Raw genomic sequence first — 25,175 nt, 5'->3', positions numbered from 1 at the left:
ATGTATACATTGAAAATAATTTCCTTAATTTCTTAATGTAATGTGTTATATATTGTTTTTATTTCATTTTTGTATTGAAAAAATGTTGCTCGCAGGAGGGGTATGTTGGGTAGACGCGAGCGACCGTTTTTTCTTATGCGCATGCGTATTAATTATGATGGCGCAGCTGTCTCTTCTCCCTACACATCCGTCATTCGAGCGTATGGAGATGGTGGGATGTTATTTGTTGTGTGATGGTCAATATGACTCTCTGTGGGATCCTTTTATTCATTATTCGTGTAAATAAAGTGTATTGTCCTAAATCGATGGCTTCTTTACTCTAAATATTGGCCTCTGAACAACAATTAATATATAACAAAATACCATAGCTGCTTTAAAAATAATTGGCGGCAACAAAATTAAGTATGAAAATTTAACTGGTAAAAGAATTAAACGTTTGAGAACAGATAATGGTTTAGAATTTGTAAATCAACAATTAGATAATTATCTTGCTAATTCAGGTATTTTTCATGAAAAAACAATTCCATATAACAGTGAGAGTAATGGGAAAGCTGAACGGGCAAACAGAGTTCTTTTGGAAAGAGCTAGGACATTACTACATGAGAGTGAGCTTACGGTAAAATTCTGGGCATAAGCAATTAATTTTAGTACTCAAGTATCAAATTTAACACCCCGGAAAGGAAAAGAAAAAATTCCTTTAGAAATTTGGACTGGTAAAAAACCCAAATTAAACTATCTAAAAAAGTATGGATGTGTGGCGTACTTTCACATTCCGAAAGTAATGCGAAACAAATTTGACATACGAGGGAAAAGAGGGATAATGTTAGGATATGCTAGAGAAAGAAAAGGATATCGTATTTATGATATAGCAAGTAATAAAATAATTGAAGAACGATCAGTTAAATTTAATGAATCTTTAAAGGGTAGTAATTATATGGGGGAAAATAAATCCTTAGAAACTTGGGATATTGAAGAATTAAAAGGAAGGGGAAACGACGCAGATCAAAAACCACACCTCGAATTGGTTGTTACGGAAAATACTCAAGCAAGCGAATATGATGACTCATCGAATTTCCAAATCGCCGACATGAGCCGTTGTAGCGGGGGTGATGGAAGGGGGAATAAAGTCCAAACATCTGATAGCTATGAAAAAAGTAATAAATATGGAAATGAAATATCCATATTTATTAGAGTTCAGACTTAAGACTTATCGTCTTAAGACGATCCGAGAGGCTCAAATCAAAACAACCAGCGTCAAGTATAATCAGTAATGTTCCGAATGATTTTTCAGAAGCAAAACAAAGTGCTAATTGGTATGACTGGAAATCCGCAATGGAAAATGAATTAGATACATTACATAAACACGAAGTGTGGAAAATAGTAGACATGCCTGAAAAAACAAAATTAGTAAAAGGTAAGTGGGTGTATACTTTGAAGGAAGGAGACTCTGGGGAAGTAAAATATAAAGCGCAATTAGTAGAGCCTGGGTTTAATAAAATAAAAAATAAGGATTATACCGAATCATATTCACCAGTAGTTAACATTGAATGTTTTAGATTATTGCTTGCACTTTCAGCTAAATTAAACTTGACTGTTAAATTTTATGATGTAAAAACAGCATACTTGTACAGTGACTTAAACGAGAATGTGTACATGACTCCTCCACCTGGTTATGAAAAACTGATTGGAGAAGGAAAAGTATGTAAATTGAAGAAAAGTATTTATGGGTTGCCTCAATCGGGTAGAAATTGGTATATGAAAATAAAAGCTGAATTAGAAAAACTTGGACTGGTACAGTCAGCATCTGATAATTGTATATTCATTTATAATGATACCAGAAACATTTTTATATTGTGTTTGTATGTTGATGATTTAGCTGTATTCTGTAATAATAAGGAAATGCTTGAAAATATTGTTTCGAAAATTAAAAATGTATTTGAGTTACATGAAAATACGAATTCAAAATTTTTTAGGAATGTAAATAGAAAAACTTGAAAATGGTATATGTTTGTCTCAAACAGAATATATTGAATCTTTATTAACTAAACACAATCTGGAAAATTGTAAAACAGTAAAAACGCCAATTTAAAGTGGGAGATAAAGATTTTTCATGTACAAATGAAAAAAATGGATGCAATTTTGTATCAGGAATTAATTGGGGAACTTTTATATTTAGCGAATAGAACACGTCCTGATATATCATTTGTAACAACTTATTTGTCACAATTTAATCATGTACTAGAAAAAACACATCTTTTGGCTAAAAGGGTATTAAGGTATTTAAAAGGTACAAAAAATAAAAATAACTTTTCTATAGCAATGATTTTGGAGTTTTAAATGCATATGCTAATGCTAGCTGGGGAAATGCAGAAAATGGTAAGTCATTTTCTGGTGGTACTATTTTACTAGGTGATTCATTGATTTCTTGGAAATGTCGTAAGCAGAGAAGTGTTAGTCTGTCTACTTTTGAAGCAGAATTATTTTCTATTTCTGAAATTTGTAAGGATATTATTTGAACTGTAAATTTATTATCAGAATTAAAATGTAAACAATTTTTGAATGGTGCAGTGACCTTGAATACAGGCAGTCAAGCTGCCATCCAGTGGATCAACTGTGTCAGATCTTCTACGAAATCCAGACACATGAAATTACGTTTCCATTTTATGAAGGACTTAACGAAGGACAATGTCATTAAGTTGGAATATTCACAAACTGATAATATGATTGCAGTTTTTCTTACTAAGAGTGTCAGTGAAGAAAAATTAATGTATACATTGAAAATAATTTCCTTAATTTCTTAATGTAATGTGTTATATATTGTTTTTATTTCATTTTTGTATTGAAAAAATGTTGCTCGCAGGAGGGGTATGTTGGGTAGACGCGAGCGACCGTTTTTTCTTATGCGCATGCGTATTAATTATGATGGCGCAGCTGTCTCTTCTCCCTACACATCCGTCATTCGAGCGTATGGAGATGGTAGGATGTTATTTGTTGTGTGATGGTCAATATGACTCTCTGTGGGATCCTTTTATTCATTATTCGTGTAAATAAAGTGTATTGTCCTAAATCGATGGCTTTTTTACTCTAAATATTGGCCTCTGAACAACAATTAATATATAACAAAATACCATAGCTGCTTTAAAAATAATTGGCGGCAACAAAATTAACGATTCTAGGTTTGGTGCTCTCACCCTAAATTCATCTGCTCTCCCAAATTCGAGATCCTTCCAGTGTTGCCAGATCGTGTAATTTTTCGCAAATTTTCGACTTTTGACAAACTTATGCTACTAAGATTTTAGTATTTTTTTAGTATTTGCTATTTTGTGAAATTTTTGCGACCTCCATTATTTTCTTATGCTATTTTTTGCGACTTGAAAGATTTATTTGTTATATATTGGAAAAAGCTGTTATGTTAACTAATGTATCAATTAAAAATAACTTACGTTATAAAAAACGGTTTATTTAGGCTTAAATAGAAGTTGTCATCCGCAAATCTTATTTACATGTGAGCTTTCCTTATCAAGGCCGAACAGTTGTATTGTTAAGAAGGAAAACTTCGCAGCAGCAGGAGTGGCTCCCTTCGAACGAAAAGGGAAACAGCTGCGCATGCGTAAAATATCTGTCGCCAAAAAGCGCCAAAGCTCGAAGCTGATGTCGAAGTTCGAACAGGTTCGACGGTCACGTTTATCGAAAGTTTAAAGCTGTGTGACTCCATTTTTCCCTAACCGCATTGACGGATATAAAATTAGACATCAAACTGCAATATGGATAATGCAAGTTCAACAGCCAGTGAAAGTGAAACTTTACCTAATTTTCTTATTCATCTTAACCCGTGTTCCTCAATTTCCTGTACACATCGCGGAGGAGGAAATGTCGGCCAGGTTTGGTACATCACAGAAGGGGAAATTCTCGAAAAGTGGTTCCGTCCGAATTTTCCCTCTTCTTTCTAGCGGCGTATAAGACAAACTGGTTTATATTACGTCTATGGATCCTTTCCTTCTTTACATAGACGTTCTTTGTCTCACCTTCCCCTTCTTGATCTCGTGTGTTTTGTTTTTCAGTCAGTCCCCCGGCTGAACACATGGAGGTAGGCAGTCCTTTCTTACCTGCATGGCTGAACACCAGCGTAACCCCAAAGTTCCAAAAGTTCTATGGTGATAACGAATTGGACAAAAAGAACTTGCAGCTTGCGTGCCATATATTGGGTACCCAAACAGAGAAAGAAAGGAAATTCTTTCTCCTTATTATAAATATTGCTAAAAACTAAGAAATGGAAATGACTTAAAAATCAAAGCAACGGCATTTTTCTAAATAACAACACAAATTAATTTAACAGTGAAATAACAAGACTTTCTTAATCAGAATCTGAAATGAATTCACCACGCAGAACAGACATCTCACTGAAAAACACTCCTTAATTTAAGTGTTCACAATTAAGCAAAAAACAACAGTGAGTTAAAAAAAATAACTGCCAGCTCAAATAATTTAATACAGAAAAGCTAACTGTCTAAACGTGAGGAATCTCTTAAGAAAGGATAGGCACAAATTAGTTTACAAATACAGACCTAAATTAAATGAGAATTAATTAAAAAAGAAATGGACATTTAAGTAATTGAAAATGAGCTATATTGTTTTAAAATTTTAGTAAAGCTAAGATATGTAATTAAAAAGATTAAGAATCGAATATAGTCTGTAAATTACGCAACCAATAGACAGTGAGGCTACTATAAAGGGTATATATAGTACTCTCTGCTAGCTCCTATAGGAAACCAGCTCCTGAAGTCTCTGCTGCGAACTTTCCTGAGCTACCTAGGACGAACAGTCGCCCAGCCCAGACTACTAGCAAAGCTCGCTACAGACGAAATTCTGTGCTTCTGTGCTAAAAACAGACGAACTTCTGTGCCTAACATCTTTGAGGGACTTTTCTCGTGCTTCTCCAGCCCGAACATTCAGGAACTGGGCAAAATTATACTGGAGATACTTGGTTTTCTACAGAATGTAAACACTGCAGAGAAAATTCGTATTGTGTTCCAAACTGTGTAGAAACTTATGGAATACACTAGTAGCGAGTAATTACTTTCTACTTTAATTTTTCAGTTATCATCACTTGTTCACCAGCTCGACGGCTTTTCCTGACCCTCTGTTATTATATTTTTTAAACGCTGTTAGTTAATTAAGCTAGCACAAACTTTACTTATTACTTAAACATTATTTTCATTTAATCCCTTAACGTTAATCTTCTGATTAGTTAATTCATTCAAGTTCAAGATCATGACCAGGTTATTTTTTGCCATTATTCGCAATAGCTCAAAATGTTCTACAAAGGGTAGGGTTCTCGTTAACCTAGGCACCCTGGTGCTACACTGTTCCACTGGAGGTCCTCCTATAGACAATAAATTTGTGATGACATGAGAGGTCATGTGAGCATGCGCAACAATGACGTCACGAAACATCACGTGATCTATGGCGCCATTTGCGTTTTTTGCGACTTTTTAACTTTCTTTACTTATTTTGTTTACTTTACTTATTTTGTTTCTTTTCTTATTTTGTTTCTTTTGCTACTTTAGTTGAAAACGTTCTGGCAACAATGGATCACTCCATGATTATATAACAACCTCGAATTAACCAATCATAGCTTGTATCTATAATTACATCCTACTTAGTATAAATACCGCTGGGGAATTAATTACTTCCCTAACTGCTGCTCTGTCATAATCGCGTCGCTTTACCTTTGCTCAATTACCTACATCATTCTTTTTAAAAGCCAATGTACATAAAAAGTTATCACATTTCATTATGTTGAATCATAGAAATGTATCGGATTTCATTCTGATTGGATAAATATCTACTGAGATGATTTTATATGCGTGGAAATAAAGAATTGGAATTTGTCTAATTCATTTTTGTATTGGCATCATCTGTTCGTCTTCCCACCCTGCCACTGTGCCATCACGACCACACTTCAAAACCATTCAAAACATTTTATTCGAATTAATTTTTTGTTTATAATATTTTGTTCTAAGAGAGCGGAGTTTCAGTTTTATCTTTATTAGTTTTATTTTAGTATCTTTTTATCCGCAAGCAACAAGGTATATAAAAGAATTTTCATAATCAACAAGCTCTGAGTAAAAGTCTGGAAACATAATCACTGAAAATTTAAGTTAATTCTACTTACAGCTCACTGATTTAAGACAATGAGGCCCTATGTACAGTATTTATTTACGAGCCTTGCTGTGCAATCTTCACGAGACCAAAACATAAAAAGATTATACGGAAGTTTGAGCATATAAACCCGCGAAACCCTGACCTCCTAGCGCCGGGACTTGTAACATATGGCGATAATCAGATCCTGAGTCATAATATAAACTTTTACCGAATTCTTACATACGGCGTGAATTAGGTATCCCACTGTTTAATGAATCATATTAATCTCAATTGCACCCCACCACAATTTTGTTTCAATTCAACCGCTGGACACCGTAGGAGTAGAGAGTGTTTTTCAAGAGATTCTCAGTGAGCACGTGTTTCAGTATTCTACGACTGTGGTGCATTTTCTTGCTGAATGTTGGGGTTCTTGCTGAATTACTTTCGATTGCTAGTCTTATTTGGTGTTCAGTACGTCAAATTATGGCAAACAAAGATGAGTTGGATCTAAAGAAGTGAAGGAGATTCGTGTAGAGACTTTAAAAATTCTGCGTATATGGATGATATCCTAAAGAACTTGCAGGCCAAAAAAATCGATCTTGTTCATGTCATCAATGCGGTAAATTTTCTTAAATACTTGTTGGATTTTGCGGATAAACTTCGCAATACATGTGAATCTTTTCTCATAGCTAATTCCGAAGCGGACAGTATATCTCATCGGATGTACGTCGAAGGACAAATTAGGAATTGGAGGCCAAAATAAGTACGAAAATTATAAGGCAAGTAATAATTGTGTTGTAGATTCTAATACATTTATTGCTAATGTAGCTTATTTTAATGGTAACGAAAGCTGTGTTCTAGGCAAAATTTCTGTTGATAATATTAAGAAACCTGTTATTTCTGTTTGTACTAATGAACCTGGTACATCCAAAGATGTACTTTTCTCTGCTATTGTGAAATATGGTACTGATGTAGGTAAGCTTAACTCCTCTACTAAAATCAAGGTCAATTCGAAAAAACGTGTGCACTAAAAAACCAAGTTCTCGGACAAATTTACTTTCCCTAGGAAGATTGTCCGGCCCCTCAAATTTCTTAAGAATAATGGGGATGTTAAAACCTTTAAAAAATTTGCAACTTTCGATAAAGGTGAAAATAATATTAATATGAATGCTATTTGTGCTGAAAATATTTGTAGTGAAAATTCTGAAAATGCCCGCTTGGGCACCGATTTACCCAAACCAAGGATTATACCGATTATGGTTATCCCTCCACTAAAATTGAATGATTTTTGTCAAAACATTCAATGAGGAACTAAACATGGCTTTTACTGCTAGAACTTCTTAAAATTACTATCACTTACCGTTGACCATCATCACGAGATTACAAGTTATCTGGAAGCTAATAGTATCCAACATAATGTATTACACGCCTAAAAATTAAAGCCAGTGAAGGTAGTTTTATGAGGCTTACCGTCACTGCACCACGGATAAAATTAAAGGGAGTTGATTACCAATTAATTCGACATCATCATGGTTAATCATATGTACAGATTTAAAACTAGAACACCATTTCCTCTTTTTCGGGTTCATTTAGTCAATGTTTCGAGAAGTGAGAAGATTTATGATATCAGTAACTATCTCTGTTATGATGTTAAAGTTGAACCATACGAATGCAAATGTGGTGTGTCTCAATGCCACAATCGCCAGCATTTCTTCGACTCTTCGAAAGAGTGTAAACTCGATCCAAAGTGTATTAAATGCGCTCTGCTTCATAACCGTTCGGATTGCGAAATAAAAGTTTTAAATAACCTGTATTAACTATGGTGGAGCATATGCTGCCAGCTTTCAATTATGTCCGAAAAATCCCACTAATACGAAAACGAAACTCACTAGATCCCAGGATATTAATGAAACTCGATCTGAGCTAAAAGTGGAGGGTATGTTTTTGCGAACAAACAAGGAGAAACTCCTAATTCTGAAATACCTACCACTTTTAGGGTTGCCCCTGTAGGGAAGCAAATGCAGGTAAATCTAATAAAACCATTGGTATATATTACCAGACTTCATTGCCGCCACTCGAAAGAACAGATAAAACAAAAAATGTAAATGCTCAAAAAATTCCACAAATATCATCTTTTCAGATTTTGTAGATTTTATGAAGATCATTCCCGAAACTAATATGATTTTCAGTGTGATAATTTCATATTCGATGTAATTAGAACAATCACTGGCCACATGAAGGTTCGTGCTGCCCTCTTTTCTAATGACAAAATTTTTATGTTATTTAACATTAGGGACTACATATTTAGCCGAAATTTGTCTGGTGTATAAGAAAGTAAATATGTGTGATATTGTGTTGAATATTTTCTATGCACATTTATTTTCAATGTGTGGGAGCTTTGGTAGCTTTGTATTTACTCGTAGCTTATGTATTTGTAGTTTAGTTTCGTTGAGTGTCTTATATTTTCGTAACTGTCTTTTACGTGCCATGCTTTGTATTCTAGCATATTCAGATCGACAGCTACGACTTAATTTCTGGACTTTTCTTGTGACTATTGTTATGTTTATTCATTTTCAGGACTTTTGTAATTACTGCTAGAATCTTCTTTTTAGTTCACCTTGATAAATTCGAAAGAGAATATTCTTCAATGCAGGTAAGCTCAGTACACCTAGATACTCCGGTGTAGCACCATAGTACCATTCTACTCAGGAAGGAACACACTCCTGTTTATGTGAGTATTCAAAAGTGCACTTTGAAAAAAAAAATTGCAGTTTGCTCAAAAACTTTAATCTCGTTTTTATTGGAACAAAGGAAAATCTGAGCTCGTTTAGATTTAATATTTTGGCGTATTTTAAAACACTAGATACAAGATAATTTTTTAAAGAAAGATTTGTTATTTGATCCGAATGAAATTCTGCATTCATCTTCGCTAAAATAGAACAGATAAATGATCTTAGTTCAAGAACGAAGGACATTGTCTTACATTTCCCCTCACCTATAGCTATAAGGTTGACGTACAGAATTAGGAAAAGAATAACATCTTGGATCTAAAGACTGTTTGGATGATTTGATCTAGAATTTGAATATATATGAGCACGTGCTTGAAGCCGGAAGAGGCTGTAACAGTAGGCTGAGAAGGCCACTTGTTCCCAGTTCCCAGTAAACGCACTGAGCTAGTGATTAAACTGCGCCAGAGCCCACCGCGGCTGGCTGCGGTACTTCTCATTTGTTAAGATAAATCGTTATTTTAATTACGATTTAGTAATTTAAATTTTAATAATCATTAAGCTAAATCGTAATTGCCTAGGTAAGAGGGCTCCGGCACTTCTTTTATGTAATTAAACCGATATTCTGTCAGAAAATTCTTTGAATTCCGAAAATCTTATTTTCATAAAAAGTAAGTCCTCAAAATCGATTATAACTTCTGAGTTCATGCCTTTCATTCCCTTCGACAGAAAGACTGCACCGAGGTTGAAACTTTGAGGAGAGAAATACCCCACCCGCATGTTAAAGGTTTATTCTCCACAATGTACGATGTTGTACGAGAGCAAGTGAAATTTTCGTTCCCTGAAGTACTAAAAGTATCTTTCGACAGTAAGACGACTTTATGGAACGATGTAAGCAAATACAACGGACGACACGAGTCACTTCTGCAAACCCTTACATTTGTTTTCTCAGCTAATCCCTCGGATTCTGGCTAATTTTGTTCCTTGGCACGTTTTGCTGATCAGCCAGATTTAGATAGGCAAGAGATCGTGTTTAGAGAGTCTTGGACTCCTCTCTTTGTTAACATATATACATCCTCCGTTAAAATTTCCTCCTTACTCTGTTGCTGTTTCTAGCGGTCTTTCTACTCTTATTAGTGATGCTTTAACTGTTTAAGAATAGTTTTCGTTTGTATCATCCTTGAAATGGTACATTATACTGCATATTCAGGGCTTTAATTCAGGAGTCTGCCTTCTCTATGTCTTAGTTTCTGGGGAAAACTGTAATTTCTGTGGAGCCCCAAATAAAATGAGGTAGAGTATTTTATTTTATTATTTAATGCTATTTATCACTAATTTAATAATTTATTAAATTATTTTAAAACTAAATTAAATAATTATTTTAAAACTTACTTTGTTCCTGACGAAGATGAATTTGCGTCTCAACGCCATCGAAATCTTTAGAGTTTTGTTTGGAATCTACTGCAGAATTAGCTTTCCTGTTTTGCCCAATTTTGAGTTTTACATTGGCCTGCTTCTCTTCCAATTTTTAGTTATCTCTTTATAATTCATTGAATTTTAATTATTTCAGTTATGAATTATTTTATTCATAAGTATATAATTTTTGTTATTTTATTTTGTTCCTTCTTCTTGACACCCTTCTATAAGGCTCTGCCCCTTCTTTTTTTAGAAATTAAGTCCTGCATCGAGCACACCATGGTTTGGAGCCTATTGGTAATCCGATTATGTTGATGCAGTAGTTCTCAGTAAGCACGATCCAGTGATAACGTCCAGAAAAACGATAGAACATCAAGATACAGCGCTTGTGAAACTTACAGGAATAACAGCGATTATTTCTTCTGATCCATGACCAGCTATTTGATATCGAGTAAAGGTCGGTTGTTTAATTAAGGGAAAGAATGGACGACGTTTTGCTACGGGCTGTCATACTATAATGTCTTCTTGAGGATTTTCTTAAGGAAATTCTTTTCCACCGTGTAAAGCAGTGGCGTAGCTAGGGTGGGGCAAGGGGGGACATCTGTCCCCGGGCGCAGCATTCAGGGGGCGCCAAATTGATGTTATTAAATTTTAGAATGAAATGTTTTCCGTTCTTGGAACAGAGAAAGGGGCGCAACGTCTTCAGTTGTACCCGAGCGCTGAAAACCCTAGCTACGCCTCTGGTGTAAAGTTATGATGTCTCTGTCCAAATCTCTACGAGAAGAGTTACAGAAAGAATAATGCTCCAAGAAGCTATTCTCTTGTCTAAAACTATACAGCCATATAAGTACCATTTGCCTGATGAATATCCCTTAATCTTTGGTGATGAAACACGCTTTACTTTATTCTTCGTGTGCCTTTATGGAGAGATAGCCGGATAAATGAATGGAATTGGCTTTTTCTATGGGATGGCATACATTTTCCGCATCTAAAACAGCCACACAGGAAAACATACTCATTGTACTCATTTTTTTATGGTGGTCCTCCATTCTATCTTTGCGATATCAACTCCGAGGCCTAAGTGATGTATCACGACGGCCCCGCATCAATGACTATTTAACAATGGTATGCAAATAGCAGGTTGTTATGGAAAATGTTATGTATTATTTTGTTGTGTACAAGTATTACGAATTATTTTACTGCGAATAGGGAATTCTTAGTGATTACATTATTTTACTGTAAATAATGAATTTGTAATGCTCTTATTTAAGAATCAATGTATAATATTTAGTATTGTTTAAACTTTTCATTCAGCTACGGCAAAGCTCTTTTAAGTTTGGCTGAAGAGTTTGTTATGCTGAAGAGTTGTTGTTTGTTTGTTATATAATTATACTCTGAAGAGTATAATTATATTTTGAATGCACTTTTGCACAATTTGAACTAAGTTTTCCCCTATTGACTTTATTACATTCTTTCATCAGATTTATTTTCATTTGTGATTTTTTATTCTGGTTGCCATTTCATTCCTCATTCCATATTTGTTCGATAAATGTTAAATCTGGAAAATATGGAGAAGGTCTGACAATTTCAGAGCAATGAGTCGTGTGTTAGATGTAAGCCAGAATTTAAGAATTTAATTTTAATTACCTCATAGAGCTTAAATGTGTTTTGCATTCACAGCTTAGCAAATATTTTCAGTTTTTCATTTTGAAACTTCCTCATCTTTATGTAGAACTATCTATAAAAACTATGAAAATTTAAAGTTTCTCATACCAGAAGCAGGGAACATCTCTAAAGTAATATGCCTGCAACTCCGTATTTAACAATAGGCAACAGGGTTTCCAAATTCAGTTCTTCATTGGGCTTTCGCTGTACAATTATTCCTGCATCAAATATATTAAATTTTGCTGCATCTGTAAATATATCATATTATGTCAATATGATAAATATTTGTTTACAATAAATTTTGCAAACGCTATTTCTGTATAAAAATATCGTCATTGCCTTTCGGCCGATGCATCCATATGTCTTGGTGATAGGTATGACAGTCTTAGAATAAATTTTAATTGTTACATGTTCACATTTCGCAGTTCCAAGCTTTGGCTTTTGCTTGATTTACCACATGTAAACCTTCGCTTCCTGTTTCAGCTTGAAGGGCAATCTTGATTTTAAAGTTTTTCAACAATTTCGCAAACATTTATAATTCCATAACATCAAAGACAGGTGAACGTTTTACATTATAGGTTTTTATAATACTTCTAATAATTTTATCACCTTTAACATACTGTTTTATTTACTTTGAAATAGAATTTTTAATTAACACGTATTGTTCTTATCACATAATAAAAATATTATAACCAAATAGTTGAATGTAAAAAAAATCTTTGCCAAAATCTGACAGTCCGAATTAATGTGCGAGTAAGTATTTAGCAATTTTTAAATTTATTACTTTATTTACAAAAGAATTTTGAACGTATTTTATTATGACAAACACATCTCGAGAAAGGCAAACAACAGTGTATGCAAAAAGATTCTGAGCCTCCCGATCTGCTCATCTGAATTTTCGAAGCCAGCGACGGCATGGACTTATCCTCAAACGGATTCTCTCCATGCACTTGACGAATGTTTAGTCATGCTAGGTCTATAGTACTGCCTCAATCAAACTGGTACAACAAGCAAATATACACCTCATCCTTTGTCATTTTAAACCATTTGTAATTTTTTTACCGAATGAATCACTGTTACAAGCATATTGCTTTTATATTCAGTCTGCTTACAGGCTTTATCGGCTGGAAATTCCAATAATCAAAACGTCATTTACTACGTCAGATAGCTGCCTAATGTGAATCGCTGAAAAACGAGTCCAACTTCTGCATGAACTCAATAATTTGCTTAACAAAATAAACTCACTTCTTTCATACGTTCTGTAACTCTATAATTCTGTCTTTCACGCAAACTAATAAGGGAAGTAGGCATTCTCCGTGAAAAAAAAAAACTGTGCTTAGTGACCAGACTCTAAATAATCGTATTCTGAACCCAACAGTGAAGAGAGATTAACACTCATTTGTTATTTAAAATTAAAAAAAAAAAAAAAAAAAAAAAAATCGGATGTGTACACCACATGACTTCCTTGTATGGAATATTAAATTATACGCATTTTTTCTTGCATTTTATTAAAACTTATTAGGTTGAATTAAACCTACTTCGCCGACAGCGCATAAACCACAATAGAATAAATGCATTTTTTAAAATTCACTTTGTTTACCATAGCGACACTCTGGCGCTAGGTTTACTTAACAGTATTATATTTCATTCATATTATGACTCAGAATGCACAAAATGTATATCATTTAAAGAATTATCTAATCGTTGCCACATGTTCTATTCAAATACTATAATAAAGCTAGAACTATGTATAAAAGAAAATAAGCAAACAAAACAAAAAACAAACAGTTTTTCACAGACGATTGAGTATTTCTCATTTAATTAATTCAGTTCTCACTTCGCGAGAAGGCAAAAATACATAAAAACTCAAAATATCTCTATTAAAAATTACGAAGTAAATCTCAAACGCTTATTTCCTCGAAAACATTCCAGAAAGAATTAAGCATGATTTAATTGGCAATAATAAATGTATGCGTTATCTTTGTTGTTGCGAAGCTAAGTTTCTCTAGATTGGCAACAAATCCACTAGTCTCCTGTTTCAAATGTAAACATCAAAGGCCGCCATTAAAAACAGGCTTAGCGACAATTAAACAACTTCAAAATTGCTGATAATTAAAAAAATATTGCAGACAGATTTACTGAAGGCATAAAATCCTTAACCGGAAGATAAAAACAACATTGATTGCAACCGATTGCAACCAAAATACGAGATGCACATCTACATGTTATAGCAGTCCTACACTGGTGTGCAAAAATTAAGGACATGTCTAAAAGTAAAAAATTTAGCATATCAGCTGAACGAAGAGGCAGAGCGGACAGAAAGACCAATCAGGAGATTAAGTAAGGTGATGTACGGTAGCAGATGCGCAGATACGCAGGTAGACGTAATGGGGGAGTGTCTGAGTAGTATAAAGCACGTTGTCGTTGTAAGATCAGTATTTCTGGCAAAGAGATTGCACGCCGTATAGCAGTTAAAATCACACCAAGTTGCTGCCTCAGCGAGAAATGGCGAATAATCAATCTGTTAGACGACAACTGGATGCTTTTACCCGAGGTCGAATCATTGGGAAATTGGAGGAAGGCCGCAGTGTGACAAGTGTGGCTGCAGAGTTCGGAATTGCTCACAGCATCGTTTCACGACTTTGGAGACAATTTCAAACTACAGTAACATCTATCCGGGTGTTTAGTATCCGGGACGTCCACGAGGAACCACACCCGCAGATGACCGGTATATTGCCTTACAGGCCAGAAGAAACAGGCGGCAGACAGCGGGAGAAATCACTAGACACACGACACAGGCGACTGGACGACCGATATCGCGTTTTACCGTGGCCAGAAGACTGCACGGTGGTGGTCTGTTTGCACGACGCCCTGTACGGTGTGTACCTCTAACGCCTGCCCATCGGAGAAGGCGTTCTCTGTGGTGCCGGGAACACCGGAATTGGAGAGACAATGAATGGGGACGAGTACTCTAATCTACAGATGAGAGCAGATTCAGTCTGAGTAGCGATTCTCATCGCATACTCATCTGGAGAGAGCGGGGAAGCCGCAATCATCCCTCGAACATCATTGAAAGGGATAGGTATGGAGGTGGCGGTGTTCTCGTTTGGGGAGGCATCATGCTTAGTAGTCGTACAGACCTTCACATCTTCGACGCAGGTTCAGTCAACGGGACCCGTTATTGTAACGAGATTCTTCTTCCATATGTGCGTCTTTTTAGAGGCGCTATGGGTCCGCAGTTCCTTTTCATGGACGACAATGTACCATGTCATCGCACAGTAGCTGCCGAACAGCTCTTAGAGAGTGAGGATATTGAACGTATGGATTGGCCGGCACGATCTCCGGATCTCAATCCCATCGAGCATGTATGGGATTTTCTAGGCAGACGCTTGGCAGCTCGTACCTTACCACCAGTAACGATTCCGGAGCTTCGATTGGCGCTGCAAGACGAATGGGCAGCAATGCCTCAACAACTCATTGACACCCTCATTCTCAGCATGGGCAGACGCTGTGAAACCTGCCTAGCAGTCAGGGGAGATCATATCCCCTATTAAAGACCGGATGTTTCTTGCTGGACATCCATCACAGGGATGTTTCGGCCTTCAGTCGCATTGCGCTCCATGCTACTTTTTCAATAAAGCTTCTTTTTATCCCTCTGATTTCTTTTTTAGTAAGTGTTGCTTACTAAAAGAGTCCTTACGTATTGGGGATCTTACGGTATTAAATGTGTTGATTGGAAAGCTTTTGTACAAAGTTATATTGAAAAAACCGTGTCGTCCTTAATTTTTGCACACCAGTGTATATACAGAATTTCAACGTTCTGAGGCTACTCGTTTTTGAGTTATGCGAGATACGTACGTACATACGTTCGTACAGACGCCACGAAAAATTGTCTTCAGAATTAATTTTAAAGCAGTTTTATAATTTTTTTGAAGGAAAAGAGTATTTTATTCTGTCCTTACGTACAGATATCACGCAAAAGCATCGTTAAATTGCATTCGATAGCGGTCAAAATGGATATTTTCGTTGAAATATGCTGCCTGAAACTTTTCGCGATTACAATACTCCCTTTTTACTTCGTACAAGGAAGTAATTAATTAAAATTTTGGTGGTCTACTGTAAGAAAATTCGGTCGCTGACATACTTTCTGTCTATCAACGTTATACCTATAATATATTCATAAAGAATCAAAATTTATATATATATAGTTATATTTATATATAAAGGAATTTGGCGATATCAATAACGTTATGGCGTAGATGTATGTCAAGTGGATGTTTGGATTATTTTTGTTCAAAATTCGAACGGTTTTTAAAGTTTAAAATTATATCGTTTTATATATCTAATGTTTTAAATTGTTAATATTTCAAATATTTCGCCTTACAAATACACAATATTTCAAATAATATTGTAAAGTTTTTCTCTTTCTTTACTGCGACCCTTCGGAGGGGGGTAGGGAATGGAAAGCAGGTTCGGTAAGCAACTGGAACTTCCGGAGTTCGAATTCTGGCAAAGGAATTGCATATTTTCCACGTCTTCCACTCCAGACTGAAACAATGCCTAACGTTACAGTATCACATTAGACATCTTTAACATTTTAAACACTATCGGAAATAATTAAGACACAATAACACGCTGAATAAATACTAATTCAGAAGTCAAACGAACAAACATCAGCGTTATATTACAGCGTTATATTAACAAAAATCAGCGTTATATTTTCAAAATTTTCACAGAAATCGATGGTTTTACCGAACCACCATCCTCAGCTGCAAAAACGCAAATGAACAAGATAGGAAATAATGATTAGATAAGATAAGAAAGCCTGGAAAAGAATAAGCAAGTGGCGCCATCTGTTGGTGAAACCAGAACTAAAGCATAATTTCTTTAAAGGCCGAAGGCAAAGATGGATTGGAATTATTATCGTTAACTAGAACAGAAAGATTTTTTTGAATGTGAAATGCCTCTAGAAAATCCAATTCTCCAATGGAAGATGTTTTTTTGAATAATTTTGGCAGTAGAAAAATTGTGTGATTTTCGGACCAACAATGTTGAGCAACAGAAGACTTCTGTGTTTCCTTTTTTCTAACATATGCCTCATGTTCCTTGACGCGAAATTTTAAGGCTCTCTAAGTTTGGCCAATGTAAATTAAACTACCGTAAATATTTAAAAAATAATACTGCTTTAAATTGTACTGCTTGCAGTTTTACTAAAGAAAATACTTAAAATGAATATTATTTTAAATCATTTGTATTTTATTGGTTCAGTGAATATTTTCACATCTACATTCAGTAAAACAATAACGATAATCTTTTAAAAAATCGCCATTTTAAAGAAAAAGTAAGAAAAGTAGCATACCTTGGGGAAAATACTTTCATCTTTCTTCATGAACGGACTAAGATGATGACGTAGTGATAAAAGTCATTCGATCATCAAGAACTTTATTCTTGGATCAGTGAAATAAAATGAGGAAAAGTAAGTTTATAGATATGTGGTGATGGGGGTTTATTCAGTTTCTAAATATTGTATGCCAGTATAGCATTTCCCAGGACTTAAAAATCGTAATTGTGATTATATATCATTTACAGGGCTTTCAAAGTGCTAGAGACAAAGAAGAGAAACCTCAAAAAAGGATAAAAGTTTGTTAAAAAGTTTTGCTCCGAAAGATGGATCGCTCCGTATTTCTTTTCTTTTTAAGTTCTTATGCTTTTGTTCCTAAGTTGAATCATTCTTGAAGACTCAGATGCTTGTAGTGAAACACGTGTTATAGACGGTTTTGGAAATATCGCTGTCAATATGAATGATCAAACATTTGCAACATGCAGTCGAATGTAGGTTTAATCGCAGAGCAATAAAATTTACATTTTGATGTATCTAAAAACGTATTTGACACATTTAATCTTTATCATGCAAAAGTAAAAGATGTTTTCTTCGTCTATTCGAGGACTGCAGTTAGGTCAGTTATAATTGATATTATGGGAATAATAATAAAAGTAAAAGATGTTTTCTTCGTCTATTCGAGGACTGCAGTTAGGTCAGTTATAATTGATATTATGGGAATAATAATAATTAAAATACCTTGGAGTCTTTCCTGTCCATAATTAAAATATAAGCAAAATAAAGTTTTGATTGAAATAACTTACCAATATTCAGAACTAGATTCGAAAATAGATAATGCCGACTAACTGAGTAAGTGCAAGGAAATAAAGATTATTACAAGTTTTTAAAACTATTAATGTGTTCATCAATCTTGAAACAACATGTAAATTAAAACACGAATAAAATAAAACAAGTAAATAACTAATGCATTTGTGAATTCTATGGTTTTTCATTTTTATGATACGCTTCAGTTTCCAGATTCATTAAATATGGAAAATTAGCAGTGCTCTCGCTGTAATTTGAACTCCAAATCACCCGACAGCTAGCTGGACTCGCTTATTCTACCCCATTCAAACAGTGGCTCAATAGCCAAATCCTAGTTGTGACCAATTATCGTCCACTCTATTTTAGTTCGGGAGCGCCAGTGTGAAATCATTTAAGTTTGTCTAGGCGCAAACATGAAAAATGAGCAACTCCAGGATTCGAATTCCAGACCTCTCTCTTGCCAGACGGATGTGCTTCCAACTACACCCCAAAAGCACCCGGACGAAGTAAGGTGAAAATTCTCATATTCTCCTACAGTTAAAGGAAGACTGGGGAGGAGAGGAGCCTGTCGCTAAGTCCTATTGGTTACAATTTTCGTCTATTTTAGTCTCGGTGCTACTGTAGAGCGCTGAGAATTTTTTGGGAGCCAGAAAACCGTAGAAATTTTTAATGACCTTAGCAACGATTAAGAACGATAGGATTTGAACTCCGGGCCACTCAAATGTTCGTGCTTTCAAATACACCACGAAGGCACGCTATAAGGAGGGAGGAAATATCTGAAACGTTATTTTTTAGAATTCTGTTTACCTATACAAGAGAAGCAATACATATGAATTTATATTTATTCATACATGACCAAGAAAAGCTTAGTAATACATATATTTTAGTTTTTATGTATTTAACTAAAATCTGCGCATTTAAATTAAAAAATTATGAATGTATATTTTAAGTTTATAGAAGTGGATGATAAAATAACTACCTCTGAAATTCAAAAAACTCTTCGCTTGAATTAGTTTAGTAATACAGAACATGATATAATAGTTTTATTTCATGCCCTGGAGTTCATTCTGTTGTATAAACATACTGAACTACTGTTGTATACTCATTTAAAGATGTTTATTTAATTTTAAACATTTGATCTTATCTTCCGAAACTATCAACCGATTGTTCAAAAATGTTTGCAATTATCAGTGCTAGACGGAAGTGAAGATGATATTATTTACGAGGTGGATGATAATGGCATTTAAGATGAACTGCTATAACAAGCTCGGGTGAAGATAATGTTTAATTAGATTTGCTATAGCTGAGAAAAAATCCGAGAATTATTAAAAAATTCCAAGGGGAATACTAATATTAATAAATTTATTTAAAGTACATTAGGATTAAATTAAAGAAATATATTTTTGAATTCGTTTTTGAATTTACAATATCTTTTATGGTCGAATTACTTGCAATTTATTCTGAACTTATATAAAAGCTTATTCTGAAATTTCAGAAGCAAAAAATTTGGTAAACATTCTCGGCTTATATATGAAAATGTACTCTTTACTTAGCTGCTCTAAGATATCTAAGAATTCTCTGCAAGTACATACTTTGATAATTTTGAAAATTTTATTTCTCTTTTTTTTTTTTATAAATTTTGTAGACAGATGTGAAAAAGCTCTTAATGCAAGAAATTTTTCAAAAGATATGATCTTTTGAGCTTATTAATTCAAATTTATCTACTATATACTTGCGGAATTTTATTCATTAACCTTAACTTAAATAATACTTTTCTAAAGCAGGATTTTTCCTTTTTGCGTTACTGTGAAAGCTTTTAGACCGCATTGTTGGGATGTAACATAGATATTTATGTCATTTTTTTATTTGTTAGTAAGTGACTGCAGCTAATTGGTAACACTTTAACATAAGTAACTGTAGTTAACACTTTAGCAAGTAGTACCGACCAGTTAACACTTTAAATTTTCTTTTTTTTATATAAAGTTAATCACATGAAAATTAATTGATTTATATATGAATTAATTCTGTTACAAGCAGATTAATGGTTGGGAAGTCAACAATTTCAATAATAATAGTTTCTTACTGCGTGCAATGTTTCATTAACCCTTTGCGGCACAGTGTGTCCGGTCTGGGCACACCTAAAAATTTCCTTCTGTACGCACAGAAAAATTGAATGGACAAGGATTTATAGGTTACTCTGAACCTTCTTTATTTATAGTAAATGGCAGCTCAACACAAACCAGTCCGTATATTTTAGCCATGTTTAGTTTTTAAGACCCTCATTTTTCAAAGAAATCTTCCATATTTTTTTAGGGTATAAAACGAATTGTTTGAAAAGAAATTTCTATGTTATTTTTTTGGCTGTATGTTAATGTTCTTATTCTATATTAGTTTTAAATTTTTGCCTTGAAATCTTGCCTAAAATCAAACGGCGAACTCTATGTGTGCCCAGACCGGGCTCACCGATAATCTAGGACAACTGAGAGTCTGTATTCTTTGTTTCTCCGCATCTCATCGGTCAGTTCATTGACAACAATGCTCTTTTCAGCACTCTTTTCGAAGCTCTATTCAATCAGTGTGCCACTTTGGGCACACCCACAGAATTAAAATGATAAGTGATATCTCCACAAAATTTTACTTGTGTACTCCTCTAGGCCTAATTAGACTGCCTACCTTTTTTTTTTTATTATTATTATTCTTTAAATCAAAACTCCGACTTTAAAAGTTAGCGTGCCGGAAAGGGTTTTGATGCTGTTTCGGGTCTGAAAGGTTGAGAACAGAATAAATGTGAAATTATCTTAAGACCAGAAAGATGCATTAAAGTGCTATTAAAAATTCAAAACTGATGAAAAGCATTATTTAATAGCAAAGCACGTTACTCGTGTGAATCATGAAACATCAGTAAAGTTTGGAATTTTTAGATTTTGCGGATCATAAACGTTTGATTCCTTCCAGTAGTATGAGTCTGAATTTGAGATTTTTACAACATGCTGCTGCGACTATGCGGATGACTTGTTATTCATCTGCAAAATTTCGGTTTCTAATGAATTTTGAGATTTCTCTGGAGAACATTGGAAACAGAACTCATAACTAGCAGTATTATATATTCTTTTGAGCACTTAAGCAGTGATATGTTGTTATTGTCAATCGCATTTGTCTGATCTAACCATTTTGCTTAATGTTCCTTGATCTGCTACAAAATTTTTTGACTGCAGGCATTTTTATCTTACAAGCACAAGTTGAAAAGTTTGCGTTCATACAGTGAAATATCAGAACGCTTTCTTACAATCTAGTCTACTTAAACAGGTTTGAATTATTAAATGTATCACCCTTTTCAAACTTATTTTAATAATTCAGTATTTGTTATAAAATTCTTTTCGCTTTACGCAATATTTTTTTTATCTGAATGCAAATTTATCTTTTTATCTAAAACAATGCAAATTTAGTTTATCTGAAATCTATGTTTATCTGAAACAATGCAATGCTTCATGAGCTTGTCAGAGCAAGCTCGCAAATTTTATGGCGAGGAGTTCAAAAAGTTCTGTCGTTGGCAGGATTCTTGAACACTATAAAAGTGACTGCATAACTTTGCCCAGATCCGCCTCAGTTTTGAAGGAAAGCACCCCGGGAGACGGTTCCCCCGAAGTGCTATATATATATTTACTGTAGCTTTATTATGAACCCATCTGCGACACCTGAAACATGCTAAACCTGTTCTGTAACTCTACTCTAAAAAATAAACACGCGAAGGCAGAGGGGGAATTGATTCCGCAAAATCGATTATTGCGTAAATGAGAGTTTAGTAACCATAAAATACGTTTAACTCTAGCAAAAATCATATTCAAAAATAAAATTTTAAAAATATTTTTCAGTTTACAATGTATATATATATTTTGATAAGCACTATTTGATACATATGTTAAAATTTATTGTATATTTGAAGTATATGTTTAAAAAAAGCTCATTTGTTTTCATAGCAACTAACAGGTGATTTTTTTAAGTTTGCATAAATTAACAGTAATTGTTTTACACTTTACATTAAGATATATTAGGTTTTATGGTAATGACAATTAATGTAATAACAATACTTACCGAAAGAAATGAAAAAACATAAAAAAGGAAAAACAGTAATAAACCTTTGTTCTTTCTCATGCTTTTTCTATCATTATGTTGATTTTTAAAAATTTGCTTTAAATCATCTATAATAATAAGTCGTCTTTTCAGTTGTAATTTATCCCATCCACTGAGAACTGGAAAGTAGGCGTTTAACTAACGTAAATGGTCACCATAGGAATGGTGTCATCAAATGAGCAGCAACAATGAATAAACAAGGGGTCGCGACACGATATTCAAGATTTTTGCGTGATTATCTCTTTGCGTGTCGCTTTTTGAAAGCAGATTTAATTTGGCGAAGAACTCTCGAGATTTATTTTTTGAATTAAGAATGAGAGTGAATCCTTTTATGATGCAAAACGTCAGCTACAGTATAAAAGCAGATGACCTTCGTAGGTTTTCAAAGCAATTTATTTATTTTCGAATGGGAAAATAAAACAACTTTTTAGTACCTGTAAAATTTATAGATGATGAATTTTTTTTTTCTCATTACAACGTGGTTTACCATTACTTTGGTTCCTTATCAAGGAACTGTGTCATAGGATTTTTAATAAAGCTGCTTAAATAAAGCATATCTTTTCAAGAAGGAAAATATGCCATTTCAATCTTTGCGTCTTTTCTTACTCCTTTAAGACAGTTTTATTTGCAAGTATGTTTAACTTACTGAGACAAAATACCTGAAATTTGTCGTCTGAAAAGGAGTGTTACCGTATGTAACTTTTGGGGAAATAGTTTACTATTTACGCGATTGAATGGAAAATCATAAATGACATACACAAACATGCAGCCAAAATTATCCGCCGAAAATTGAACCTATATTATACTATCCGTACTCAATAATATTTTTTACTCAGTCTATAGCAGATAAATTTCACTGTTATTTCATTCAAATCTTTTCTATAAAGAATTAAAAATTTGCATTAATATTACAGCCATCTCCGTTATAAGAGCTACATATTAAGCAGTTATCTCAGGCAATTGATAGCTTTCGGCATAAAATGCAAAAAATATTTTAATGCGTTGATAAAGCGTGGAAAGAACAATGAAATAAACTTGTAGAGTCACTAGATTATTTTGAAGCAGGAGCTGTGCAAAATGTGCAGTGCCCTCACCGGGACTCGAACGTAGACCTCTCGAATACGAGTGTACAACCGTTACACCACGAAGTCATGACGGAAAGGAGAGGGAAAATACTTTATATACTCACCTTGCTAAAGGGCAACTGAAGATCCTGGAGGGGGGACCCAGTCGCCAAACCCTAGAAGTGACGAATTATTGTCCACCACCTTTTAGTTCGACGCTTCTGCAGAGTCATTAAGCTTCTTGTGAAGCTAGAGACGTGAAAAGTGTGCAGTGCCCTCTCCGGGACTCGAACCCTGGACCTTTCAAATACGCGTCTAGTATGCTTCATATTATATATACTACAGAGGCTTGCTAGAAGGAGGGAGAAAATACGAGTACCTTAAATGTGACTTTGGTTAAGAAGCTGAGGATCTTATATATTCCCTAACCTTTCATGTATGTACAGTGAAATAGGCCCAATTTTTTTTTGACTTTGTTAGCCTATATGTGGAAGTTACCTTTTTCAGTATTAATAACTTTACAAAATTTGATGTCCTTATGACGTAATCATTGGTTGCCATTTTGGCCTTGAAAAATTCGTATTCATCTAAAATATCGATCTCGTTAATCCTAACTGTTAATTACCTATTATGTAATGCAACTCTTAGCTAGTTTCCACTTTTTTAATAGAAACTACTCAGTTCACAATGAGAAGGTGGCTGCAAATGTAAATCCAAATCTTGACCTTTCGGGGCAATCAAGATAAATGTCGTAAACCTGAAATAAGGGCTGAACTTTAAATTTCGCGAGAAGATCATTTGAAGCTTTTCTTTTTCAACTGCTGATCTTACTGCGATCGATAACATTTGAGGTATCGTTTTTGGTCAAAATCGCTCCCCTCTCCCAAAAAAGAAATTATGCAGCATTAATAATACCTGCCGCTGACCTTGTCTGAACTCCAGCTTGGTCGCATGTCTCAGCTTAATCTTTTCGTTTCATTCTCATTTGAGAAGTTGGAGATTTTACTATTGTCTTCTTCTTCTCTCTCTGCTTTTTTTTTTATCAGTACTAAATTCTTTGTATTCATCTGCATCTGAAGTACTTGAAGATGAAGGAGAATGGATGGTTTGTTCAGAAGAAACAGAGGAAAAAGATGAGAACGTACTTGTGCTAGTCTATTTTCTTGCAGATGAGCTGTTTGAACTGTCAGTCTTACGTCGCAATTTCTTCCCAATAATTTTTGTAGTTCTCCGGTCAGTTATTCTAATGGCCATTTTTCTCAATGTTCCTTAATCGGTTAAAAATATTTTTTTTGACTGCAGGCACTTTTATCTTACAAGCACAAATTGAAAAGTCTGCATTTACATAGCGAAATATCGGTACGTTTTTCCCAACCTATTCTCTAAATGAGATAACTAGCTTTTGAACTATTGAATCTACAACCATTTTTCAAAATTGTCTTAATGATGCAATGTTTGTGATTAAATTCTTTTCCCTTTATGCAATCATTGTTTATCTGAAACAATGCAGGATGTGTAGGTTTACAAGCTTATAAAGCTCTATTTAAGATTAAAAACTCTGATGTTGTTATTGTTGTTGCAACGGTTGAAACCCGCTCCCCAGGCCCGAAACAAGTTCAGCCATCAGGTCATAACAGGGGCCAACCATCAAACAATATGTTCCGTCAAATTATTCAGTCAAATCAAAATATGTAAAATCTGATGTTTCACGTAAGAAAAGATTTAGAATATTAGAATGCCAACTTAGAAATTGATGCAAGGATGAAATTTTTAGGGAACATTTATAAGGTATTTCTCCCACTTCCCTAGCGTGCCTTCATGGTGTAACGGTAGCACGCTGGGCCGCTATTCCAGAGATCCGTGGTTCGATTCCCGGCGAAGGCG

At 34.4% G+C, this 25,175-nt stretch overlaps 1 protein-coding gene and 1 non-coding gene across 2 annotated transcripts in view; one reads left to right on the top strand and one right to left on the bottom strand.

The window, feature by feature from the left end:
- LOC118197714 (uncharacterized) overlaps positions 1-22,312 on the bottom strand; it is a 232,343-nt gene extending 210,031 nt beyond the window's left edge. Inside the window, exon 1 of the mRNA XM_085825691.1 lies at positions 22,189-22,312. Coding sequence (XP_085681817.1) covers positions 22,189-22,248 — 60 coding nt within the window. The 5' untranslated portion in view covers positions 22,249-22,312. The remainder of the gene's footprint in view (positions 1-22,188) is intronic.
- A 2,791-nt stretch (positions 22,313-25,103) lies between these two features.
- On the top strand, positions 25,104-25,175 carry TRNAS-GCU (transfer RNA serine (anticodon GCU)). The gene has a single exon. It is a non-coding gene; the product is annotated as a tRNA-Ser (tRNA).

This window comes from Stegodyphus dumicola, chromosome 10, assembly GCF_044657685.1.
Source record: "Stegodyphus dumicola isolate Sdum_Otavi_A_Nest chromosome 10, ASM4465768v1".
Lineage (NCBI taxonomy): Eukaryota > Metazoa > Arthropoda > Arachnida > Araneae > Eresidae > Stegodyphus > Stegodyphus dumicola.
This window is presented reverse-complemented; position numbering and strand designations above follow the sequence as displayed.